Source organism: Lacerta agilis, chromosome 5, assembly GCF_009819535.1.
Source record: "Lacerta agilis isolate rLacAgi1 chromosome 5, rLacAgi1.pri, whole genome shotgun sequence".
Lineage (NCBI taxonomy): Eukaryota > Metazoa > Chordata > Lepidosauria > Squamata > Lacertidae > Lacerta > Lacerta agilis.
In genome coordinates this window covers 95,580,133-95,602,178 of record NC_046316.1, presented here as the reverse complement: position 1 = coordinate 95,602,178, position 22,046 = coordinate 95,580,133, and the positions used below count along the sequence as shown (strand labels likewise).

Here is a 22,046-nt window from a genome sequence, read left to right as displayed (position 1 = left end):
CCGAGTTTGGGGGTGCCTGCTGGAGAAGGAGCAAAGACTTTCCTGCAGTGGAAGCCAAAGCCCAGCCTGTGTCTCCCAGCGTGGGTTGGGCTTCCTGTTTGTTCCTCTGCCGCTCCTGAGCCACGATGGGATTGCCAGGCCTCATTCTGCTGAGCCGCCTCACTTGCCCCCAGGTAGGCACTCCTGTGCCCGCTCTCTCTGTTGTGCCCTCCCCGTCCATGAAGTCGTCTCTGCATTCAGCCCTGGTTCCCCTGTGAAGCCTTCTGGGTGCTGCTGTGCTGTGAAGGGCAGCTGATGGAGGGGAGCCCTGTGTTTCCTTTGTGCTCTAGAGATATCAGGAAGTTCAAAGATGCCAAGAAGCAGTTTGAGAAAGTCAGTGAAGAGAAGGAGAATGCCCTGGCCAAGAATGCCCAGGTCCCACGGACCAAGCAGCACGAGGTGGAAGAGGCCACCAACATCCTGACGGCCACCAGGAAGTGCTTCCGCCACATCGCTCTCGACTACGTCCTGCAGGTGGGCCGCCCTCGGGGGCTTTGGGAAAGGGCCTTCGGGGGCCAAGGATATGTGTTGCTGCTTCTAGGGGACTGTGGGGATGGGGTTCCTCTGGCAGAGGTGGGGCTGCATCAGGCAGAGCAGAGGTCTTGCTTGGCTTAGCAGGAGACCCGGAGGCAGGCAGAAGCGAAGCCCAGGGAGAGCCAGGGAGAGAGAGGGCTGGCAGTTAGGCCTTGGCTGTGGGTGGGTGAAGGCTCTGAGCAAGTCAGGAGAACCTCAGCAGTTACCTCTAGTTACTTTGGTTTTCTCCATGAAGCCCCCCACTGCCAGAATTGACATGGGGAGGGGTCTTTGTGGAAGGCTCACCAGCGGCCAGAGCTGGTGCTGCTAGCCATGTTTCTGATGGAGAGGCCTCCTCCTCCTCCCTCTTTCTCTGAAGTTGGATGTTCCTTGGGTTATGGGCTGTGAGCAATATCTCCTTGTGAAGTAGCCCACTGAACCCCTTCAAGAAGCCAGGATAGGTGGAAGGACAGCTGCAGGGTGATGAGAGACTTGGGAGGGGGGTTCTGCCTTATTTGGTTGCCCTGGTTTTACGGATTTCTTTGTTTCTGATGTCCAGAAAGAGAAATGTGCTTGTTTAAAAAGTAGCTTTGACTGTCCTTCCCAAAGTTAGTTGCCCTTCTAGCAGCCTCACCTTGGAGGAAGCTGGATCGTGTCTGGTGGCTGAACAAAGGGCTTTGGGGACAGACCCATGGGAAAGGGAAGGGTCTCTCAAAGCAGCAGAGAGGGGACTGAGCAACCCAAGTGGGGAATCCTCCCTGGCTTAGCTGGAAAGAGCTCTGGCTTGGAGACAAGTCAGGCCAGTCCTCTTGGAAGGCCAATGAGCCCACCCGCCTTTGCTGGAACTCTAGGTGCTCTGGGGCTGCAGGCCCAGCGGGTGCCTTGCAAACAAGAAGCGTCCCAGGTGCAATGTTGGCTTGAGCTGGTCTTGAGTTTCCCCTCCTTCTGCTTATTTTGTGACTCCTGCTGCCAGCCTTGTGCTGCTCCTGCAGAAGCTTCTAGCTCTTCCTTCCCACGCTCTGTTGCCGGCATATTGACACAATTCATTTTGCCCCCTAGATTAACGTTCTTCAGTCAAAGAGGAGGTCAGAGATCCTAAAATCGGTAAGCGTCTCATGTCCCCGCCAGGAAATATTGCAGGATTGGAACTGATGGGTGAACGTGTCCCTGAGGGACCTGGGTCTGGTGCCGGGCCTCATTCCTGTGGGAGCTGCTGAAAGTGAGCGGCTGTTTGCGTGGGGCCAGTTTTGCCAGGTGTCGGAGGGCAGAGGGAGGGTAATGAGAGCTTGGCATTGAGGGCGGAGTGTGAGGGATGCTGGAAGCCCCCTGAGACATTGCCTCTTCCTCCCTGCCAGATGCTGTCCTTCATGTATGCCCACCTGGCCTTTTTCCATCAAGGCTACGACCTTTTTAGTGAACTTGGACCCTACATGAAAGATCTTGGAGCTCAGGTAACGACTGCAGTGGGTGGCTGGGGCTCTCTCCCGGGGACAGAGCTGGCCTTTGTGCGCTCTCCTCTGGCGGTGAAGTAGGGCTCTCCTCCTCCTCCTCCTCTGCTGCTGCTCCTGCCGTGAGAAGGGCTGGCCAGGCAGCTGGCTCTGGAGCGGCTCAGGCGGCATGAGTCATCCTTTTCTCCAGCCGGCCCTTGTGCTGCACCAGCCCCACCGCAGGTCCCTGGCACCTTGGCTATTCTGGGAAGCCAAGTCCTTGGAGCAGCAGCAGGAAGAGGGAAGGCCCTGCCCAGCCTCAGGTCAGGAATCTGGCAGGTAGGCTGCCGGGGGGGGGGGGGAGGAGCTCACCTGGGCAGGGGGGCATCCTGGCACACCAAGCAAAGCACCCCAGCTCTCTGGGCCCGGAGGGTAAAGGAGCCTGCATTGCCAACTCTTTCTTCTTGCAGCTTGAGAGGTTGGCTGTAGATGCTACGAGGGAGAAGAAGGAGATGGAGCACAAACACTCCACTATTCAGCAAAAGGTACTGCAGGGGACGCAGGAGGCAGCCAGTCCACCCGCTTGGTCTGTTTCTTCTGGCTGCATCGAAAAGGTTTCCCAGTGTGCTCCTCCTGCCAGCAGGGCTTCCAGGGCACGCCCCCAGCACCCCAGTGCCAGCTGTCCAGGGGGCACTGGGGAGGGAGAAGCCAGGGCTGCCCAGGTCCTCTGTGGATGCTGCCCACTCTTGCCCTCCAGTGAGGCCAAGGTGGCTGCCTGCCACTCGGCGTGACCAGAGTTTCTCCAGCTGCCATCTGAAGCCGTCTCTGTAGAAACAGTTAGGCTCTTAAAAGATTGTCACATGTGTTGAGCTGGACTGGGTGCTGTTTATTTTTAAATTTAGGAATTGCCTTTTACATGTTTGTCAAGGCGATTTACAAACATAGCTAAAAATAGTTTTTAAAACAGTACAACAACCCCTACCCAAAAACAGTCACAAAGAGGTTTGAAAACACCACTATTATTATCCCTTTTGAGTCTCGGCCCTTGAAAATGTAAGTAAGCAGCCCATTCTGAAGCTGGTCTTGGGAAGACCCAAGGCAAAAGAGAACCAAAGTACAGTGGTGCCTCGCTAGACGAAAATAATTCGTTCTGCGAGTATCTTCGTATAGCGATTTTTTTGTCTAGCGAAGCACCAAGGCAGAAAGCGGTTTTCGCGCGACAAACAAAAAAAAAAATTCCGTCTTGCGAGGCAGCCCCATAGACTTTTTTGTCTTGCGGGGCAGCCTTCCGCTAGCGAATGCCTTTCGTCTAGCGAATGCCTTTCGTCTAGCGAGTTTTTCGTCTAGCGGGGCACCACTGTAGTCAAAATTTATCTTCTGTAATTAAAGCAGTATTTTAAAAGAGAGAGAGCGAACCAAAGGACTTTCCTCCTAGTGGCTGCTGCGTTTTGGGGGGAAGTTGGAGGTGTCCCCTGCCTCTCGGCTTTCCCAGGGCACAGGCAGGATTCCTCTTTCCCTCGTGATGGAGTTGCAGATCCCTGGGACTGTGTGCTGCTGAGAGCTGTTTCTGGAGGGCCCCAAGGGGAGAAGCTCTTGTCATGTGACTCAGGTGTCCTCCTGCCCCTTCCCACCAACCTGGCCCAGGAGCCGCCTTTCCCCAGGGGAGGTTTCACCTGAGAAAGCTCAGGCACTCTTGCCGAACCCTGGATTTCTGGCCAGCTGCTCCAGAGTTGGGTTCAGAAGCAACTTGTTGAGACCCCCAATTCTCCTTCAGCCCCTCCTTGCGTGTCGTCCTCCCCCAGCTGGCTGCAAGAGGGGAGAGAGAGGGCTGCTTGCATCCTCAGGCCCTGCTGATCTGCTTCCCTTTGGGGCCTCCAATTTGGTCTCCCACTGAAGCCTTTAAGCAGGGGAAGCTGTTGTGGTCTGAAGACCAACCTGCTGGGCTTACATCTCTTGAGTTGTGGGGCTCAGCTGCCCCACCATCTCCCCCACAGCTGTCCTCCATGTCAGCTTGCAAGCACTGGCGGAGGAAGAGGAGTGCGGGGGGAGCGCATCGCCCCCGGCAGCGCAATCCCAGCAGGGTGCCATCGCGGCTCCCCCCCCCCCAGGACGCCCGCCAGCTCCATCCCCACCTGCTCTCCACCCCCTGGTGCCGGAGCATGAAGCTATGCCACTGCTTGCAAGGGGAACCCTAACAGCTTGCCCGAGAAGGACAAGCAAGATAGGAAGAGTCCATTTCTTTGTGAATTAAGCCTTCAGGCGTGAAGAGTCTCCAGAAGGGAGACTGGCGCCCCGTCTGCTGCCGCTCACTTTCCACTTCCTGGCAGACTGTCGTATTTTGGGGTGAGGGGGGACCGGCCTGGGAGAGGTGCCCCATCTTGCTGCTGTGCTGCCCTTGTTAAACAAGATGCCTCTTTTCTGCCAGGACTTCTCCAGCGATGACCCTATGCTAGAGTACAATGTGGATGCCGCCAATGGCGTCGTCATGGAAGGCTACCTCTTCAAGCGAGCCAGCAACGCCTTCAAGACCTGGAACAGGTACCCGGCCTCCTCTTTGGCCTCCTCCTACCACTGTCCGTGGGCTGGGCTGGGCTTTGCTGTGTGCTCCCCCAGATACAGGCTGCTCTCTTCACCTTCCCACCTCTGGCTCTCTGGCCTCAGAGGCAGATGCATCACCTTCTGTCACCTCCCCACCCCCCGGACTAATCCCTTTAACAGCACATGGAGGGGGTCACAAATTTTCACCCCTACTTTTGCTGTCTGTGAGCTTCTCTCTGCAGGGGAGGCGTTGGGTGGGAAACACAGTTTTGTGAGCTGGGCTTTTTTTGTCTTTGCTGTTCATGCATTTTTCTGCCCAAATCCCCTCTTAACCGTCATCAAGGGGGAAAGGTGGGCCTGGAATGGTGGGTCTGTGGGGTGCAGGCTCCCTAGGAGGGTCAGGGTGATTCCACAGCTCCCTTGGGGGCATTACCTGCCAAAATCAGATGTAGGCTGTGCGTGTGCCTGTCGGCTTGGAAGCTCCCCCTTAAGGCCATGCCGCCCTCACCCACCCTGCTGGCTGCCTTGTGTTGCCCTTTGACCCTCAGCTCAGAAATAAGGAGAAGAGAGGTGGGGGGGGGGGCTGTTTCCCTCCCTGCCTGCCCCAGTCCATATTGCCAGAGTGCTCCTGCCTCTTGGATGGGCACGGACTTCCCTGAGCAAAAGGAGCGTGCAGAACCCTCATGGAGGCCTCGTCTGCTGCCAGGTGCCAACGGCAGCATCTCCCAGTGTGTCCTGCCTCTGGGTCATGTTTCCTTACTTTTCATGGGATGGGGAGCCATGCAAGCGGCAGGGGGTGTGTTTGCCCAGCTCCTTGCCTGGTGGGCTGGTGGCACTTGGGGAATTTTAGTAAAGGAATTAATTGAACTCTTTTCCTTATTGGGGTATGGGTCAACCCTTTGCCAGGTGGCAGTGAGCTTAGAAGTCCAGATTGGGCCTTGTTGGGAGACAGGCCAGACTTGGGCCTTGTTCTGCGCTTGGTGTGTCCCTTCAAAGGGTCAAGCAGGGGCTGTTTCTGAGCTCTAGCTTGGCAAGTGGAGGGCTCTCGGTGGTGAAGGAGTGGCTCTTGCCTTGCCCATTGCTTCCTTTGCAAGATTTCCAACCTGCCCTTCGCCACCAGGTTCCAGGAATATCTGCACCTTCGGGAAGCATGGGTGTCTGAGCCCTTTGAGGTGTGCGTGGTGGCTTTGCTCTTTGGGGGGCAGGAGGGTCTACCGGGGAGAGGGCCACCTTGAGGATGGAAGGCTCTCTCCAGAGTCGCCCGCCTGGCACCTGCCTTGTCCTCCCGGTGCCAGCCAAAGAGCAGCGGAAACAAAATCCCAAGTCTGCTTGGTCTGGCTCATCGGATCTTACTTCCTAAGACTTGGTTTATTATTGTTCTGCTTTGTGTTTAGCTCTGTTTTAATTGTGTTTTCCTTTTACGTAAGCTGCCCCTGGGATTCCTGTTGGAAAGGAGGGGTGTCTAGAGGTTTCTTTAGTTGCAGAGAATCCCCGCATTTTCTTTCCTGTGTGTGTCTTGGAGGGCTCCACATTGCAGCAGCTTCCTAGCCGCTCCCTGGGGTTCCTTGGCTGCCATAAGATGGCAACGAGAGAGAGAGAGAGAGAGAGAGGCCCTGTGGCTTAGCCCTCCCTCCCTACCTGGGTCAGCTGAAATGTGGCGCCTTTGCTTCCTCCTCTGCTCCGCCCTCTGCTTATTTGCTTGGGGGAGCTTTGTTTCTTGTTAACATGTTCATTTCTTCCCCTCCTTTCCCCCACTTACGTTCTAACCCTCCCCATTTTCTCCACCTGACAGGAAAAAGCCCGATGGCATCAGGTACCAGCCAGATTCCGGCACCCTCTCCCTCCCCTCCTTCCTCTTCCTCTTTGGCCCAGCATGCAAGCTCTGAATCTAACCCTTAACCCTTTTCGCTCCAACAACTTGCAATGGATGGCAAACCACGTGTCTCCGTCCCCCTTGGGAGTAACAGCCCTTCCTGCTGCTGCTCCATGGCTGAAGCAGGTTTGGTGGTTTAGGATCCCAGGGAAAATGCCCCCCCCCCGGTGTACGAGGGCTGCCCTTGTCTACGACACAAGAGGGGGCTGGCATGTGGTAGCTGCAGTGGGTCAGAGTGCTGCAGGCTCTGCCTCTGAGGAGGGGCTTCTTTGGAACCAGCGGAAAGCTGGCTGGGGGTCGCCAGGGACCCTGAAGTATTGGCTGCTGTCCCCCCCCCCCAGTGGTGCAGGGTGACTTTCCCACTCTCTTCCTTCTCACTGCTCAGATCCAAGAGGCGCAGCCCTGGGGTTAGAGTTTGGTACAAATGTCTGGAGCTCAGGGATCCCTGGGTCGCCATGAGGGGCTCAGTTCCTGCTTGCTCTTCCCAGAAGAAAGGTTTCCCTCTGAGGCTGAGTGAGCTTCTGGCCAATGACAATGTAATGGGGGTCCGGGACGGGGGGAGGCTGCAGTGATGCCTCAAGGTCTCCCAGCTGCAGCTCCTGCTGCAACTACTTTCTCTCCCCCCCCCCCCCCCGCCCCAGTCCTTGCAGCTGCTGACCCAGCTCTCTTGGCCACAGCAGAGCTGGGGAGGTAGACACCCATTTGAGGGGCAACCCAAACATGGAGCTGCAGCCTGTGGACCAACCCCAAGGGGAGCCCCGCCTCTAGCACATTGCAGCAATCCAGCCATGAGGCTCCCCATGCATGGACAGCTGTGGTCTAGCTTTCCAGATGTGGGTCCCGGCACAGATGAAGAGCGGTCACGGCCATCTTTGCAGCGCAGCAGCACCATGCGATTCTCTCTCTCTCTCTCCAAGACTGACCAGGGTCTGGTCACTACCCAGCAAAACAAGGGGGCAGGGAGTTCTGCTACAAACAAAGCTAGGGTCCCATCCCCCCTTGGCTGGAGGGTCCCTCTCCCGACTGGCCCCACAAGGAAGGAAGCCTGCAGGCCGGCCCACCTGCCCTCCCTTATGTTTCCTGGCAGTTGTTGTCCATTTTGCCCCATTGCACATTGTCGTGCCCCCCCCCACCGCCTTCACCCCTAGGCATGGAGGACCTGCCTTCTTCTTTTCTGTCTGCCCTGACTAGATGCTTGATCTTACTACTTTCTCCTCCAAACAGCAAATGTGTTGGTGTGTTTTGAAAGGCAGCCGTCTTAAATCTGGGCTGATGATTAACCTTGTGTAGGCCTAACGCCTGGAGTGTTGCACTTGCTTTGTTAAGATAAAGTGGAACGTGGCAGAGAGTCTCGCACTGAGCCTCCAGGGGCCACGGGGCCCTTGCTTGCGCTCCCCTGGGGGGTTGTCAGGGCTGGATCTTGGTTAGGCGAGAGCCACCTCTGGATTGTGGAGCGGAGGTGCAGCATTGACCAGACTCCCCGACTCAAAACCTGCAACTCTCACCACTGTTATTTGCCAGGCAGTGCAAGGATCTCCCCAGCTTCAGGAAGCGATGCTGCAGGGTCAGCCAAGACACCCTTGCTGCTGGGGGGCTTCTGAGGCCAGGTGGGGGCTTATTTTGCAGGGCAGGGGGCAGGTTTATGGGATCAGCTTGGTCTTTCCCCTGTTTTTTCTTTTATTTATTGCATTTCTTCCCCTCCCTTTTCTCCATGGAGCTCAAGGTGACATGCACAGGCCTCCTCCTCCTCCAGCTTGAAACAAGTGGGAGTCAGACATCCAAATCCCCCAGGAGATCCCAGCCTGTGTCCATGTGAGAGAGAGGAGTGAGCTCCCTGCTGAGTTTGTTCAGCTTCTCTTTCCCCTTGCTTTGGCTCTGCCCCATGGCGGCCATGCCCAGAGCCCTGGCCTGAGCTGGGCACTCTCTCCCTCCTTCCCTGTGCCCATGAACGGCAGGTGAGGCCCTTTCAATGCGCAAAACACTCTGACAGCTCCTGTGGTGTTTGTCCCACCAGCCACTGTAGGAAGAAGGCTCTGCTAAGGCTGAAGCCCCCCCCCCAATGACCTCCTGAGACCCCCCCTCCCAGAGCCAGGCCCCGTGCTCTCTGCGTTTGTGGACTGGGGTGCTGCTGCCGCCATGGAGGCTTGCTCAGGTCCTCTCTGTTCCTGGCTCCCCGATTCCTGCTGCCAGGAGAGGGCTGTTGATTTTGCTCCCTTCGCTTGTGCAGGCGCTGGTTCTCCATCCAGAACAATCAGCTGGTCTACCAGAAGAAATTCAAGGTGAGTCCTGGGAAAGTGTGCCTGGGGAGAGGGGGCTCCAAGGGCTGGGGGAGCAGGAGGTAAAAAGAAAAAAATTCTTTCCAGTAGCACCTTAGAGACCAACTAAGTTTGTTCTTGGTATGAGCTTTCATGTGCATGCACACTTCTTCAGATACCAATAACAAACTTAGTTGGTCTCTAAGGTGCTACTGGAAAGATTTTTTTTATTATTTTTTTTTACTATGGCAGACCAACACGGCTACCTACCTGTAACTAGAACACTTGGATGGAGTATGGAGCTCACTCAGGGGGCACACAGCCATTGGGGGGGGGGGCTGCCTGGCTTTCTTTTCTTTTTTTTTTAATAAGAATTTATTGGTATTTTCATAACAAACATACACCCACACCCACACCTACATATATAAATCAAATACAAACACAAATACAATTCTTCTTGTTTATACACTTAAGAAAATATCCTAGTTCCAAATCTTGACAATTGACTTCCCCCACCCTCTCTCCTTCGGTTTTATATCCATATTCTGCTTTAATAACTTCCTTTCTCTAAAATTTTTATTCACTTAATAAAATTCAAACCTTAAACAACAATCTTAATAACAATTCTTTGGATCTTAACAAATTAATCTTATATTAAATCTAAACTATTCTTCTTCCCTTGAACTGCTGCTAATATCAAAAAGTTTCAAAATATCCCTTTTCTTATTAAAGATTAAAATAAAACTTAATGTCTTAACCCTCCGATTTCAGATTACCATAACAAAGCATTTATATTTTATACTTAATATAGTTCACCCTATCCCCCCTCTGTCCCATGTCCTTCTCCATCTTTCACCGGAACCGCTCCTCAGATTGTCCTCTTTTCTTATACATCCACAGGACCAGACACAAAACCAGACACCTTCCCCAACCATCCTTGCATCGAGCATCAGGATACACTGTTCGTCTCTCGGCTTCTCCCATTCAATGCTGCATTCTTCTATTTGTAGATATCTTAATTTCTTGACCATCGCTCCCGAGCTCACACCTCGGGGGCTGGATATAATATTCCTTGCCGTCCTCGGACTGCCACCACCGAGGAACGCTTCTTTTTCCGGGGATCGCCATGCCAGCTCGCTCAATTTTTCAATCAGCTCCATCAGCTCTTTGCCCAAATTTTCTTCCATAGTATCGAGTGTCTGGAAGGTCTCCTCTGTGGGAAATAAATTTTCCTTCAAATCCCCACTCAAAACCTTCAATTTCCGATTAATCAGTTCCAGTTTCAATATAATAATCCTTTCTTCATCAGTTAGTTCAAAGTCCAAAACAGTTTCAAGAACAAAGCCCAACATGGTGAGGACGGGCATAGGTATCAGATTTCAGTTTCTATTTCAGTGTTGTTCATCATATAGCAGTAATTTTCCACTTCGATTCAGAGTCTTCGCAGCCATTTTTCTCTGAAACCGGAGCGCAAAGACCAAAACTTTCAACCGGGATATTTTCCATCCTCTTCCTCCCCCAAGGGAGATCTATAAAGTCTCATTCCTCAAAAAGTCTTAACAATATATCCATCCGATAGCAACAGTATCACAATCTGTTATTTTTCTCGCCTCCGAAGGGAGACAGGCAGACTCCTTTATCTAAAGCCTCCAGGGTCGTTAAGTCGTTAAGTCTTTAAACTCAGCAGTAAATCCAATCAAGTACTTACGACCTCCAGCTTCTTTTTCTTTCATCTCTCAGGGAGAACGTCGTCGCTCACCACGGCCAGTTCTCGCCGCTTTTCCGCCCGGTTGGGGCATTTCCCCTAATGGCCCGGCTCCGCATTCCCTTCACCCCCACTCCCCCTTTACAGGAGGAGCGAGGGAAGGGTGCGTAGCCTAGCGGGCCCGCCGGGGAGCCCGAGGCACGGGACGCTCTTCCCGGCCTCACCGGAGCCCCGCGTAGCGGTGGCGGGGCTCCAACCCCCGGGCTAGACTGGGTGGCCTCGCAGCCGAGGCAACCCAGCGACCGCCCGCGATGGCGACCTCGCCGGAAGTGGGCTGCCTGGCTTTCAACTGCCTTTTCCTTTCCTCCCCAGGGCGAGGGGCAGGCAGTGGGGCTGCTAGCATGAAGCCCAGGGGAACAAAGTGGGGGACAGAAATGCCTGGGGCTTTGATGGCCCAGGAGAGATGCTTCTCCCTGTACTGCTTGGGTGCGAGATGTGGCTGGAGATCCTTTGAGCTCAGCAGGCAGGAGAGACCCCAAAGGAGGTGTTCCTGCCCCCCATACCTTGGGGACTGATTTCTTTGGGCGCACCCAAGGAGAGCTGGGAGGCCTTAAGAGACCCTCAGGCAGCCTTCCTCCATGGGGTGCCCTCTGGGCACTGCCACCCTCCTCCTCCTCCCGTCACAGGAGCAGAGGAAGCTGCCTTAGGCCAGTGGCCGGACTCGGTATATCTGGCTGAGCCTTGCCCACACTGACCGGTAGCAGCGTCTCTCCAGGGTTTCTGGCAGGGAGTTTCTTGCAGCCCCACTGGGACTGAGTGTGGGCCCTTCTGCGTGGCCCTTCTCTCATTTCTGGCCAGAGGTGTTCCTGGGTGAGCTTCCCTCAGGCTTGGCTGGAGGCCCATGTCCTCTTCCTTTCTCCCTAGGATAACCCCACGGTGGTCGTGGAAGACCTTCGGCTCTGCACAGTCAAGCACTGCGAAGACATTGAGAGGCGCTTCTGCTTTGAGGTCGTCTCTCCAACAAAGTAAGGAGGCCTTGGAAGGCTCTGGGAGAGATGGGTGGCCCCTTCGGATGATGAAGCCGGAGGGGCAGAGAATAGCCGGAGAGTGGGGTGGCTCCGGGGGGAGAAGCAAGGGGGAGAGAGGACTGAGAAGTCAACGGTCCTCATCTAGACTCATCGTCATCACTTTTCTAACTTTGGATGGGAAGGTTCAGTGAATAGTTGCCAAACTAGTGAAAGAAAGTGTATTCTAAAGGTTAGCTGGTAACTCATATTAAAGTTTTTTTGTTTCAACATGTGTTAGAAATAGAAATTGGGCCCAAATTTGGTTTATTTTAACTATTTGACACACACCCAAACATGGGCAAAGGGGCAGACGCTGCCTTTCCTCCTCCTCTTGTCGCTTGGCAGGCAGTTTTGCTTTCTTGGGAGGATTTGGAGGCCTATCTCTGCTCACCTGGTCTAGCTTCCTGCTGCCCCCAAGCTAGGAGCAGGGGGGGGGGGGAGGCAGCAGCTCATGGACAGAGCATCAGCCTTGCTTGCAGGAGGTCAGTCCCCAGGCTGGACTGAGGTCCCCTGAGCTGCCTCTCCTTGTTCCTGAGGCTCAGCTCTGTGCTGGCTGTGCCAGGGGGCCTTGGCAGAGCCTCAGGCGGTGGAGATGGAGATGGGCAGGAGGGGTGTGTGTGTGGACTTGCCGGGCCATCTGGAGGCTGCCTGGAGGGGAAAGACAGCTCCTTCACTGGTCCTTGCATGGGGCCTCTGGAGCAGCTTCTTGGGGCCCTCACGGACATAGACCCACGTGGCTGTTCATGCACACAGGTCCTGGCTGCCCATCCATGGCGCTTGATGCGTGGTTGGGGGCTTGCAGGCACAGTTGGTGTGAGGCAAGCTGGCTCTAGGTGTGCTCAGCACCCACCTGGCTGTCTTGTTGTGTTGTGTTGTATTTCCCTTTCTCTTCCTCCCTCCCTCCCTTTCTCTCTTCTCTTGTCACTATCTGTGTGTCTATTGCAGGAGCTGCATCCTTCAGGCAGACTCAGAGAAGCTGCGGCAAGCGTGGATTAAGGCGGTGCAGGCCAGCATTGCCACAGCCTACAGGGAGAAAGGGGACAGCACAGAGGCAAGTAGGAGAGGAGCCCTTTCTCCACCCTGCGAGGGGCAGGGCAGCCTTGAGAAGAGCATCGCTGCCAGGTGTCACAGCCTCCTGCTCTCCCTGCAATGAAGCACACAAGGGATTAAAGCTCCTTTTAGTCGATTCCCTTCAGGGCCCAGAGGAAGGGCCCTCCTTGCAGCTGCAGTTGGTGAAGGGCCGCCCTTTGCAGAAGAGGTGCTAGGGGGAAGGAAGACCTTCAGTGGCTGCTGCCTGTTTGGGCCAGATAGTGGAGGGCTTTGCCTTTCTGCCTTCTGCAGTCTGGGCTGCAGGCGGCCCCGCCTCCCAGAGAGCTGCCCAGGGGAGCCAGGCTGCAGCAGGAGGAGGTGGCAGCAGCCCTTGATGTCTCGGCTGTGGCGGCTTTGCAGATTGGCCGCTGTCACACAAGTCCCTCTTTCTGCTCTTCTCCAGGTGGAGAGGAAGCCGTCCCCTTCCAGGGGGAGTCCGGAAACGGGCGCAGAACCCAAAGAGAAGCTGCTGAAAGGAGAGAGCTCTCTCCAGAGGGTGCAGAGCATTCCTGGGAACGCTGTCTGCTGCGACTGCGGCCTGGCAGACCCCCGGTGGGCCAGCATCAACCTGGGCATCACGCTGTGCATTGAGTGCTCTGGCATCCACAGGTGGGCAGGCCGGCCAGGCTGGGCAGCCCAAGCCCCACACCGGGGAGGGAGCCAAGGCGGCACACTGCTCATTCTCCCTTTTTTCCTCTGCTTAGGAGCCTGGGTGTCCATTTCTCCAAAGTCCGGTCCTTGACGCTTGACTCCTGGGAGCCAGAGCTGCTCAAGGTATTTGCCCAGCAGGTTGAGGCAAAAGAGAGCTGCAAGGAAGCCCTCCTGCTGCTGCTGCTGCTGCACTTTGGGTTCTGGGGGCAGCCCCTGGGGCCACATGGGCCTGGGAAGGGAAGAGAAGGCCCTCCTTCAAGGGTTCAGGGGCTGTGTCGGGGGGGGGGACGGACCATCCTGCGCAGGGTCCTATGGGTAGCAGGGAACAAAATATTCACCTGTAAAATTATACCAGGCAGGATAATAATTGTATACTTCAGAGTTGAAATTGTGCTGTTGACATGAAATGCAATGGGTCTTTTTTCTTTAAATACTTAGGAATTGGTTGAACAATTTATTTCGTAAAAATTCACTACTGTGTCTGGTCTTCTCCATCCAGCCAATGGGAAGGAGGCAGGCTGTGTCCAAGGTGGCTGGCGGGTGGTAGCCTCTCCACCCCCGTACCCTTGAATCTTTGCTGCATTTAGCAGGGCAGTGGCCTCTGGGGGAGCACAAAAGGGGCGGTTTCTGCCTTGGACCAAAGAGGTGCCATTTAAGGGCAAAGGTGACCCTGGGCGGGGGCTGCCCTTCCTTTCAACTCTCCCTTAATTTTACTTGCAGCTGATGTGTGAACTGGGAAATGAGGTCATCAACAGGGTATATGAAGCAAGCGTGGAGAAGATGGGCGTCAAGAAGCCTCAGCCCGGAAGCCAGAGGTAGGCAGTGGGATCGTAGAATGGTAGAGTTGGAAAGGACCATGAGGGGCATCTAGTCCAACCCCTTGCCCAACGTGGGGCTAGAACCTGCAACCCTCAGATTAAGAGTCTCAAGCTCTGCCAACTGAGCTGCCCCAGAGCTTTGGCTTTCTTGCATCAGAGCTCAGCCTTGCAGTCAGCTCTGTGCTTTGCTCTCAGGGCTCCTTTGGGTGGGGGGCGGGGAGCCCATTTGCCTCTCAAGGGCCTCATTCCTGGGGGTGGGCAACAAATGGGAGGTCCAGTGGGTGAGGCCATTGTCCCCTTCCCCCTTCCCTACTCAGGAAGCTGCCAGGGAAGAGAGAGGGCAGAACTTCTCCCCCCACCCCCCAACTGACTCAGCAGTTTATGGCTTCTCTCTGCCCCCTCCCCAATATGAAATCAGTTCTTGGGCAGCAGGGTCTCCACCTCCTGCTTTAAATATTCTACATTAATCTGCAGCTTCTGAAAAACTGCAACCACAATGCAAATTTAGTTGTGGATTTTTAACATGTTTTTCAAAAAACAACAACACACATTCCTAAATACCTCCAGGTGTAGGGTGACATATAAATTCAGCAAATAATAATAATAATAATAATAATAATAATAATAATAATAATAATAATAATAAATCCCCTTTGTTGTAAAATATGCGTTTTAAAACATGTTTTGTTATCTTTTGAGGGCCCAAGTACTTTGTGCAGTGCAAAATTCAGTGCAGTGCAAAATCTGACGGAGGAACTGCATCCCGACCCCCGTTACTATTCTGAGTGATGCACGATTGGTTTGTCTGGGGATTTGCAAGGAGCGGCGTCCTGCAGCCTCCTCCCTGCGCCCCTGCAAGGCAGGCCAGGGGTTGCCGCGGAACACAGACCCCTCCCCCCGAGACACACAGCCCTGTGTGCTCATCTGGCCTCTTCCCTGTGCGCAGGCAGGAGAGGGAGGAGTACATCCGTGCCAAGTATGTGGAGAAGAGGTTTGTGGAGAGATGTCCTGCCACTTCCGGAGGGAAACCTCGCCCTCTGAGCCAGGGGCTTCAAAGGCACAGCGGCAGCCCGGAGGGGAGAGCTGGGGAAGAGGAGGCCCCCCCAACAGCCAAGGACCAAATGGCAGCAGCGGCAGCTCTGAGAGGTAGGGGCCCCTTCCGCTGATGTGCCACGAGAGGCTCAGTGTGGAGGAGCCAGAACTCTGCTCCTTTCTCTGCCTCCCTCTTCTAACTTTCATCCCTTAAGAAAATAAGAAACAGAGTCCAGATCATGTGGAAGGAAAGGGAGCGTTTGCTCTTGAGCTGCCTCCCGAGGCAGGAGGGCTGCTGTGTCCCCGGAGGCAGGCAGGCAGGCACTGCCCAGGCAGCTTGAGAGGGAGGCAGTGGGAAGCCTTGCTGGGGGGCGGAAGGGGAGCACTGGGGCTCCTAGCAATAGTGGGGGAGAACCTTGTGAAGACCGAGGTGGGTGCATCGTGGCAATGTATGGTGGGCAAGGGGTTTCAGGCGGGCTCTGGCACTGCTGCGGAAAGGGCCAGTGGGGCGAATGCGGGGAGAGATGGAAAAGGGGCAGTCAGGAACTCTCCTAGGTTTGCACAAGGCTGGATGAAGCACAGAGAGATCCTGTTTCCTGCAGAAGCTCCCTGGGTGTCGTTCTGGGAGGGCTGTTGCGCCTCTGCTGCCCACCCTGTACTAATTGGCTGCTTCTCCCCCCTCTCCTCCTCCTCCTCCTTTCCTTCCTTCCTTCCTTCTTTCCTTCCTCCTGCCTGCTGGGCTCTGCTTTGCTAACTTGCATGCCCCCAGGGGTTGTTGTCAGTAGCGACGAGGTGAGGCGGGAATCCCTGTTCTGCCCCGATGAGCTAGATTCACTCTTCTCCTACTTTGATACTGCCTCAAAGCTGCGGAGTAGTAAGTACCTCCCTCTCTTTCTCCCTCTCTCCTCCTCTCTCTCTCTCCCTCCTTCCCTCCCTCTGAGCTGTCCTTGTGCCTCTTTCTCACCTGCCCAGTGTCCTGCTTGGCGCTTCCCTTTGCCTGTCCTTCACCTGCTTGTTGTGTACACCTTGGAAGGGAACCTGAGAACATAGATGAGCCTGCAGGATCAGGCCAGTGGCCCCTCTAGTCCAGCATCCTCTTCTCACAGGGGCCAACCTGTGGGAAACCAGCAAGCAAGATCCGACTGCAAAAGCAGCTCTCTCCCACTGCGGAATCCAGAAGCATCACTGCGTGGAAGCAGAGCTGAGCCCCCCTGGCTAGGAACCTTTGCTAATCCTCCTCCTCCTCCTCCTCCTCCTCCTCCTCCTCCATGAGTTTTCGTACTCTTCTTTTAAAGCCATCTAGATGGGTTACTGCATCCTGAGGGAGGGAGTTCCCCAGTTCCACTATGTTCTGGGTGGAAACGGGCTTATTTTTCTCCATCCTGAATCTTTCAAGATTCTTCTTCTCATTGATTGCCCACAAGCTCTGTTACAAGAGGAAGGAATTTTTTCAGCATTCTATTTCATGCCATGCATAATTCTACAAACTTGCATCATTTCACCTCTCACTCGCCCTTTCTCTAAACTGGAAAGTGCTGCAGCCGTTCTTCACAGGGGAGTCCCGCCATCCCCTTCCTTGTTTTGGCTGCCCTTTTCTGAAGGGGAGGCGAAGCCTGAGAGGCGTGGGGCTTCCAGGACAGTGCTTGTTTTTCCACCAGGGGCCGGGGAGGTGTGGCCCCGCATGGGTGTTTGTGCCATGCTGCTCTGTGGGTGCCTCACGGCTGCGCTGCTTCTTCCTACAGTGCGCAGCAACGACAGCGGCTTCCAGCACAGCAGGGAGCAGCTGGCCTCCGCCGTCTCAGCCAGCACCTTGTATGAGCCAGGTGGGTTTTGTCCCATAGGTCTTGTTCCCTGCCACGTCCTCCAGTCCACCCCCTGCAATGCCAGAAACCAGGGAGCATGTGGAACTGGCATTATTTGCCTGCTTTTTGCCCTTCTGTTTGCCCTTCTGGAGCTCTTCACAATCTGTTTCAACCGACCCTGAACAATTTAGTGTCACCAGCAAACTTGGCCCCCTGCCTGCTCACCCCCGACTCTAGATCCTTTATGAACAATTTAGAATAAGCCCAGGTCCCAGTCCCGATCCTTGGGGGACTCCGCTTTCCCCTTTGGAGAACTGTCTGTGGATTCCTACTCTCTGCTTCCTGAAACTCAACTCTTGAGAGGACTTCTCCTCTTCGTCCTCATCTGCTAAGCTTCCTCGGGAGTCTCTTGGGTGAGGTGCTTTGTCCAAAGCTTTTTGAAAGTCCACCGGATTCCCTCTCTCTGTGAAGGGTGTTTGGGAGTCACGCCTCCTTCTCCCCCTGCCCCCTTTCCCAGAGACTGAAAGGCCTGAGGCTGCTGCTGCTTCTACTTCCCGAGACGCCCGGCCAGACGTTCCGGGGCTGCAGCTGTACTTGGCCTCCTTCCAGAAGAGCCTTCCTGGCATGGCCGAGGCGCTGGCCCACGGGGCGGACGTCAACTGGGTCAACGCAGCGGAGGGCAGGTCCACACCGCTGATCCAGGCCGTCCTGGGGGTGAGCCTTGCTTTCTTCCGGGCCCCGTAGTGTCAGGTGGGGGAGCCAGGAGTGAGAGGCCCCCCTGCTGGTGGGGGGGGGGGTCCTGAGGGCTTCTTTGGGCTCCCAACTCAGCTGTGGTCTTCTCCACAGGGCTCCTTGCTCACTTGTGAATTCCTGCTCCAGAATGGTGCCAACGTGAACCTCCGGGATGCCAAGGGCAGGGGCCCCCTCCACCACGCCACCCTCTTGGGGCACACTGGGTAGGTGCGCTTCTCATTGCCCTTCTTGGTTGGGGGGGGGGAGGAAGGGCTGTGTGAAGCCTCTGCATGGCTCTTATTTTGAAGGGGCCTTTTCTGTGGTGGCTCCCCATCTGTCTGTGAGATGCTCTCCCCAGGGAGGCTCACCAGGGGCCTTCACTGCATCTCTTTAGGCAAAAACGTTCTTTTTCTCCCAGGCCTTTGGCTAATTAAACAATCTCTGCATTTTAAACTGAGGGCGAGGCATTATTTTGTATGTTTGTTACTATGTTGTGTCTTTATATTGTAAACCGCCCTGTGATCCTTGGATGAAGGGCAGCATAGAAATTTAATGAACAATGACAATTAATGAATTAGCAGAATAAGGGGGGATGGCCAGGCCTGGAGGAGAGCAAGGGGGGGGGTCCTGCTTTGTGGGAGAAGAGGTGGCAGGCAGTTAGAGAGGGGCAAGTGGGGGAGGCAGTCCTGGAAAAGAGCTGAGGAAAGGCTGGGATCGATGGGCTTGTGTTCCCCCCTGGGTGGCTGGGGGGTGGTCCTTGTTCCTCTTTGCCTCCTGCTTTGCTTTCCATTCTGCTCTTCCTCAGAGCACATCAAATGCACTTTGCATGAGTAGCTTTGTGGAAGCAGAATGGGGGGGGAGGAGGGGAGCTACGAAATATCGCTTTGTCTTGGGTCCTATGGGAGAAAAGAAATGCTGACTGGAAGTGTGTGCTGCGGTGCTTTCTATCTGAAAAAGCGGCGGCTTGCAAGGACCCCCCTCCCCCGCCACCTTCAAGGGGCTTCCGTTGCAGACCACCTTTCCAGACCAAGTGCGGTGCCCCCTTGGCAGAATCCTTGCAACGGGCTGCGATTCCTTTTTCTCAGGCAGGTGTGTTTGTTCCTGAAACGGGGCGCCAACCAACACGCCACGGACGAGGAAGGGAAGGACCCCCTGAGTGTGGCCATTGAAGCTGCCAACGCGGATATAGTGACGCTGTGAGTAAGGCTGGGGAACACACACACACCCCGTTGGCACCCCAGGGGCAGAGCTGCCCTGTCAGACCACAGAGCTTTGCCCAGGGCCTCCAGGCCGCTTTCTCTTTTGCCCACCTTGGAGACGAAGAAAGGCAGCTGGCAATCAAGACATGATCTCTTCCCAAATGGCGGCCCAAGGCGGGATGCTGTCCTCTCAGCTGGGTATTGGTCAGCCCAGGGACACGTGGAGGGCACCCGCTTTCCAATCCTTGCTGGAAGTGGCTGCCTCCCGGGTGGGTGCTGCAAGGCCACCCGCTTCAGATCCCCCCCCTCACTCCGTGTCCTCTTCCCTCTCCTTTTCACAGGCTGCGCTTGGCCAGGATGAACGAGGAGATGCGGGAATCGGAGGGACTCTACGGCCAGCCAGGTCAACCTTCCAGTAACCCCACTGAGATGCAATACCGGAAGTGCATCCAGGAGTTCATTAGCCTGCAGCTGGACGAGGCCTGAGGGGCCCTTGCTGGTCTGGTGGGAGGGGCTGCCCAGAGCAGAGCAGGGAACGGCCCCTGCCTCTCTCCCCAAGAGAGACCCTGAGGGGGCAGCCGCTTCTCCGCTTCCCTCTCCCACGGGGCGCCCAGGCCCACAAAGCCCCCTTTGGCACAGCCCTGTCCGGAGAAATGCAGGGCGGGGGGCCACAGTGCAAAGCCAGCCTCCCCCTGCTTCATAATCGCAACAGAGAGCTGAGGGGATGGGCTGTGAAAGCCCCATCCAGCGAGTATATTCCACCGGGGGGGGGGGCATTGGCTCTTCAGAGAATTGGGGGAGGGTGGAGAGATGGCAGCAGCCTGGGCAGGAACAGGCCCGTTTCCAGGAGGAATCAGCTCAGAGCATTCCAGGAACCTGGGCCAAGAAAAGTCCAATTCCGTCCCTGCCTAATTCTGCCTCCAAGTCCGCCTTCCTTTGCCTCCCTTGCACTGCTTTTGCTGGCTGGGGTGGGGTAGGGGGAGCCCCCTGCCCCTCTCCCCGTCCCTCTAGCCTGGGACCTATTCCCAGGTGCTGCCTGGAGCCTCCAGCCCCGAGCATTTTGGTCGCCATGTGGGCCAGGAGCTGACAATCCAAAGCAAGGGCTGCACTTGCTCAGGGAGCTCAGGGCTGCCCTTCCAGGAGCAGGAGAAGCTGGATTTCCCTTCGCTCTGGCAAAGGTGGATTATGACAAGTTGCCCAGGGGGGCAGAAATGGAGTTCCCTACCGGAGCCCCTCTTTTCTCGGTGGCCGTTGTCACTGCAAGAGAGCAGGGCTGGCCTGGGAGTCCAGGGACCCTGCCCAGAGGCACAGCTGGAGGCCAGCCTGGCAGTCCAAGCCCACTGCCCTGGCTGAGTCCTGGCTCTGCCCTCCTCCCCAAAGAGGTGGTTCTGGCAGCTGTCGTCCTGCTCCCCTCCCTGGTGCCCCCCCCCCACGTCTTCCTCTCCCCTCCTGGCCAAGCCTCGCTGGCAGGGCCCTGAGGCGGGCGGGGCACAGAGGCTGCCCTCCCAGGTGCGGGATAGCTGCTTCAGTGCACGGAGCAGGGCGCGCATCCTGCAGCTGGGGGCGGAGTGAGCTGCCGATGGCGGACATTCGGCGCACCACCCGCCCACGACTGCCAAATGTCACCCCCCTTAGCGAAGACACCTGGGGCGTCTGCCCCCACCGCAACCCCCCTTCCTCTTCCCCAGGAACCTCCTGTGTGGCAGCCTCCTGCATGGGCGCCCTTTGCACCCGCTTCTCTCCCTGGTTGGTTTTGGGGAGTCAAGGCTGGAGAGGTGTGAGCCATTTTGCACTATTAATGCACACTGGTCCTTTGAATGTGTCTGGCACTGATACTCGAATGCAGCAGAATGTGAAATTCAAGGGCACTTTATGTTTCCTCTGTTTTCACACGGGAGTTTCTGTTTCTCGAGTGGCCAAAACTTGAACCCAAAGAGAATGTCCCCCGAAACAGCTTCTTGGCAGCTGAGCTTTACCCATCCAGGAGCAGCAGCGCCGTCTGTCTCAGAGAGAAGCTGCACCTTGAATGTTACCAAACAGCACCCAGGGGTGCCTTTGGTGGGGCAACGGAAGTCCTGCCCATGAGGCCTGGGCCCCTGGGAGGTCTTTTCCCAGGCCCACTTCAGTCCTCGTAGCACAAATGCCCAGCAGCAGCTCCTATTTGCCTTGGCAAAGGGGGTGTCCTGGGTGCCCACTCCCCAGAGAAGCTGGGCCCCTCTGGCTTGTGCCTGCCCCCCACCCCCGACTCTCCTGGGGCTGACTTGAATGTATTGCCAGCCTGCTCTAGCCCCAGTTGCAGTCAAGGCAATTTCAAGGCACGCCAGGAAGTGGAAAGGGCTGGGCACTCCCCTCCAAAGCCAAAAGGCCAGGGGAGACGGCCCCACCCCACGCACAAGAATCCCAGGTCTTTCCTGGCTGCTGCTAGTGGCGCCCCCTCCACTCCTGAGTCCCTTGGGGTCAATTTTTGGGTGTTCTTCTTGCCTGGGTTTGTGTGAAGCTTCTTTTTACTCCCTTCCTTCCTTCCTTCCTTCCTTCCTTCCGGCATCTTTTGTTTCTCTAACGTTGAGCTTCCTCTCTCTGGCTGCCTTTGAGGTTCTCTCCTCAGGTAGAGTCTGACTTTTTCTCAGTTGCTTTTCCAGGGCTTGTGGGCAGATGCAGGGCGGCTTTTCTTGATGGAGAAATGGTACTTGTGAACCCCCTTTCCCCCTCGTGGGACGGGCATTGCTTTGCCCACCTTGAGCACATTGGGAGTCACAGCCGGGCAGGGGCAGGATTTCTGAAGGCTTGCGGAAGCCCTTCTGGGCTGGAGTATTATGGTCTGGGAGGACCAGAGTGCTAAATAAAACCACCTTCAAGTGGTGAGGCTCTGGAGGGGACAGGGGAGGCCGCAGCGCCTGGGCCCACCTGGAGGAACCACTTGGCAAGTGAAGTTTGCAGTGCAAGTTTTAGGCAAGCAGCAGGACGTTGTTTTTTTTTTTGGGGGGGGGGGGTATGTTGGATGCTCCCCAGCTCAGCCACCAGGATGCTTTTCCTGGCTGTGCTGCTCTGCCGCCACCTTAACCAATAGTGCAATTCTCCAATGCCATTTTTTCTCCTTTTCCTCTTGCAGGAGACGAAACCTACCAGGACATCTTTCGAGACTTCTCACAAATGGCGTCCAATAACCCGGAGAAGCTAAACCGCTTTCAGCCATCAGATGTGCAGAAGCCCTGAAGGCTCCGGGGCTGGGGGGAGACCAAGACTAGCCCCCGCCCCCTCCTTGAAAGCTCACCCCTCCTTTTTATACATAAACACTGCTTTGAGTAA

General features: G+C 55.8%; 1 protein-coding gene across 3 annotated transcripts in view; it reads left to right on the top strand.

The window, feature by feature from the left end:
- The window catches only part of ACAP2 (ArfGAP with coiled-coil, ankyrin repeat and PH domains 2), a 32,909-nt gene extending 10,863 nt beyond the window's left edge, over positions 1 to 22,046 (top strand). The window contains exons 6-25 of one of the 3 annotated variants that reach the window (XM_033150953.1): positions 330 to 513; positions 1,612 to 1,656; positions 1,908 to 2,003; positions 2,450 to 2,524; positions 4,405 to 4,517; positions 6,310 to 6,330; positions 8,618 to 8,669; positions 11,275 to 11,375; positions 12,363 to 12,468; positions 12,910 to 13,115; positions 13,211 to 13,280; positions 13,878 to 13,972; positions 14,922 to 15,121; positions 15,777 to 15,881; positions 16,750 to 16,830; positions 17,327 to 17,523; positions 17,656 to 17,765; positions 18,627 to 18,737; positions 19,082 to 19,143; positions 21,850 to 22,046. In XM_033150953.1, coding sequence (XP_033006844.1) covers positions 330 to 513; positions 1,612 to 1,656; positions 1,908 to 2,003; positions 2,450 to 2,524; positions 4,405 to 4,517; positions 6,310 to 6,330; positions 8,618 to 8,669; positions 11,275 to 11,375; positions 12,363 to 12,468; positions 12,910 to 13,115; positions 13,211 to 13,280; positions 13,878 to 13,972; positions 14,922 to 15,121; positions 15,777 to 15,881; positions 16,750 to 16,830; positions 17,327 to 17,523; positions 17,656 to 17,765; positions 18,627 to 18,737; positions 19,082 to 19,143; positions 21,850 to 21,953 — 2,134 coding nt within the window. In that variant the 3' untranslated portion in view covers positions 21,954 to 22,046. The remainder of the gene's footprint in view (positions 1 to 329; positions 514 to 1,611; positions 1,657 to 1,907; positions 2,004 to 2,449; positions 2,525 to 4,404; positions 4,518 to 6,309; positions 6,331 to 8,617; positions 8,670 to 11,274; positions 11,376 to 12,362; positions 12,469 to 12,909; positions 13,116 to 13,210; positions 13,281 to 13,877; positions 13,973 to 14,921; positions 15,122 to 15,776; positions 15,882 to 16,749; positions 16,831 to 17,326; positions 17,524 to 17,655; positions 17,766 to 18,626; positions 18,738 to 19,081; positions 19,144 to 21,849) is intronic. The other 2 variants (XM_033150954.1, XM_033150955.1) reach the window with 2 other exon arrangements.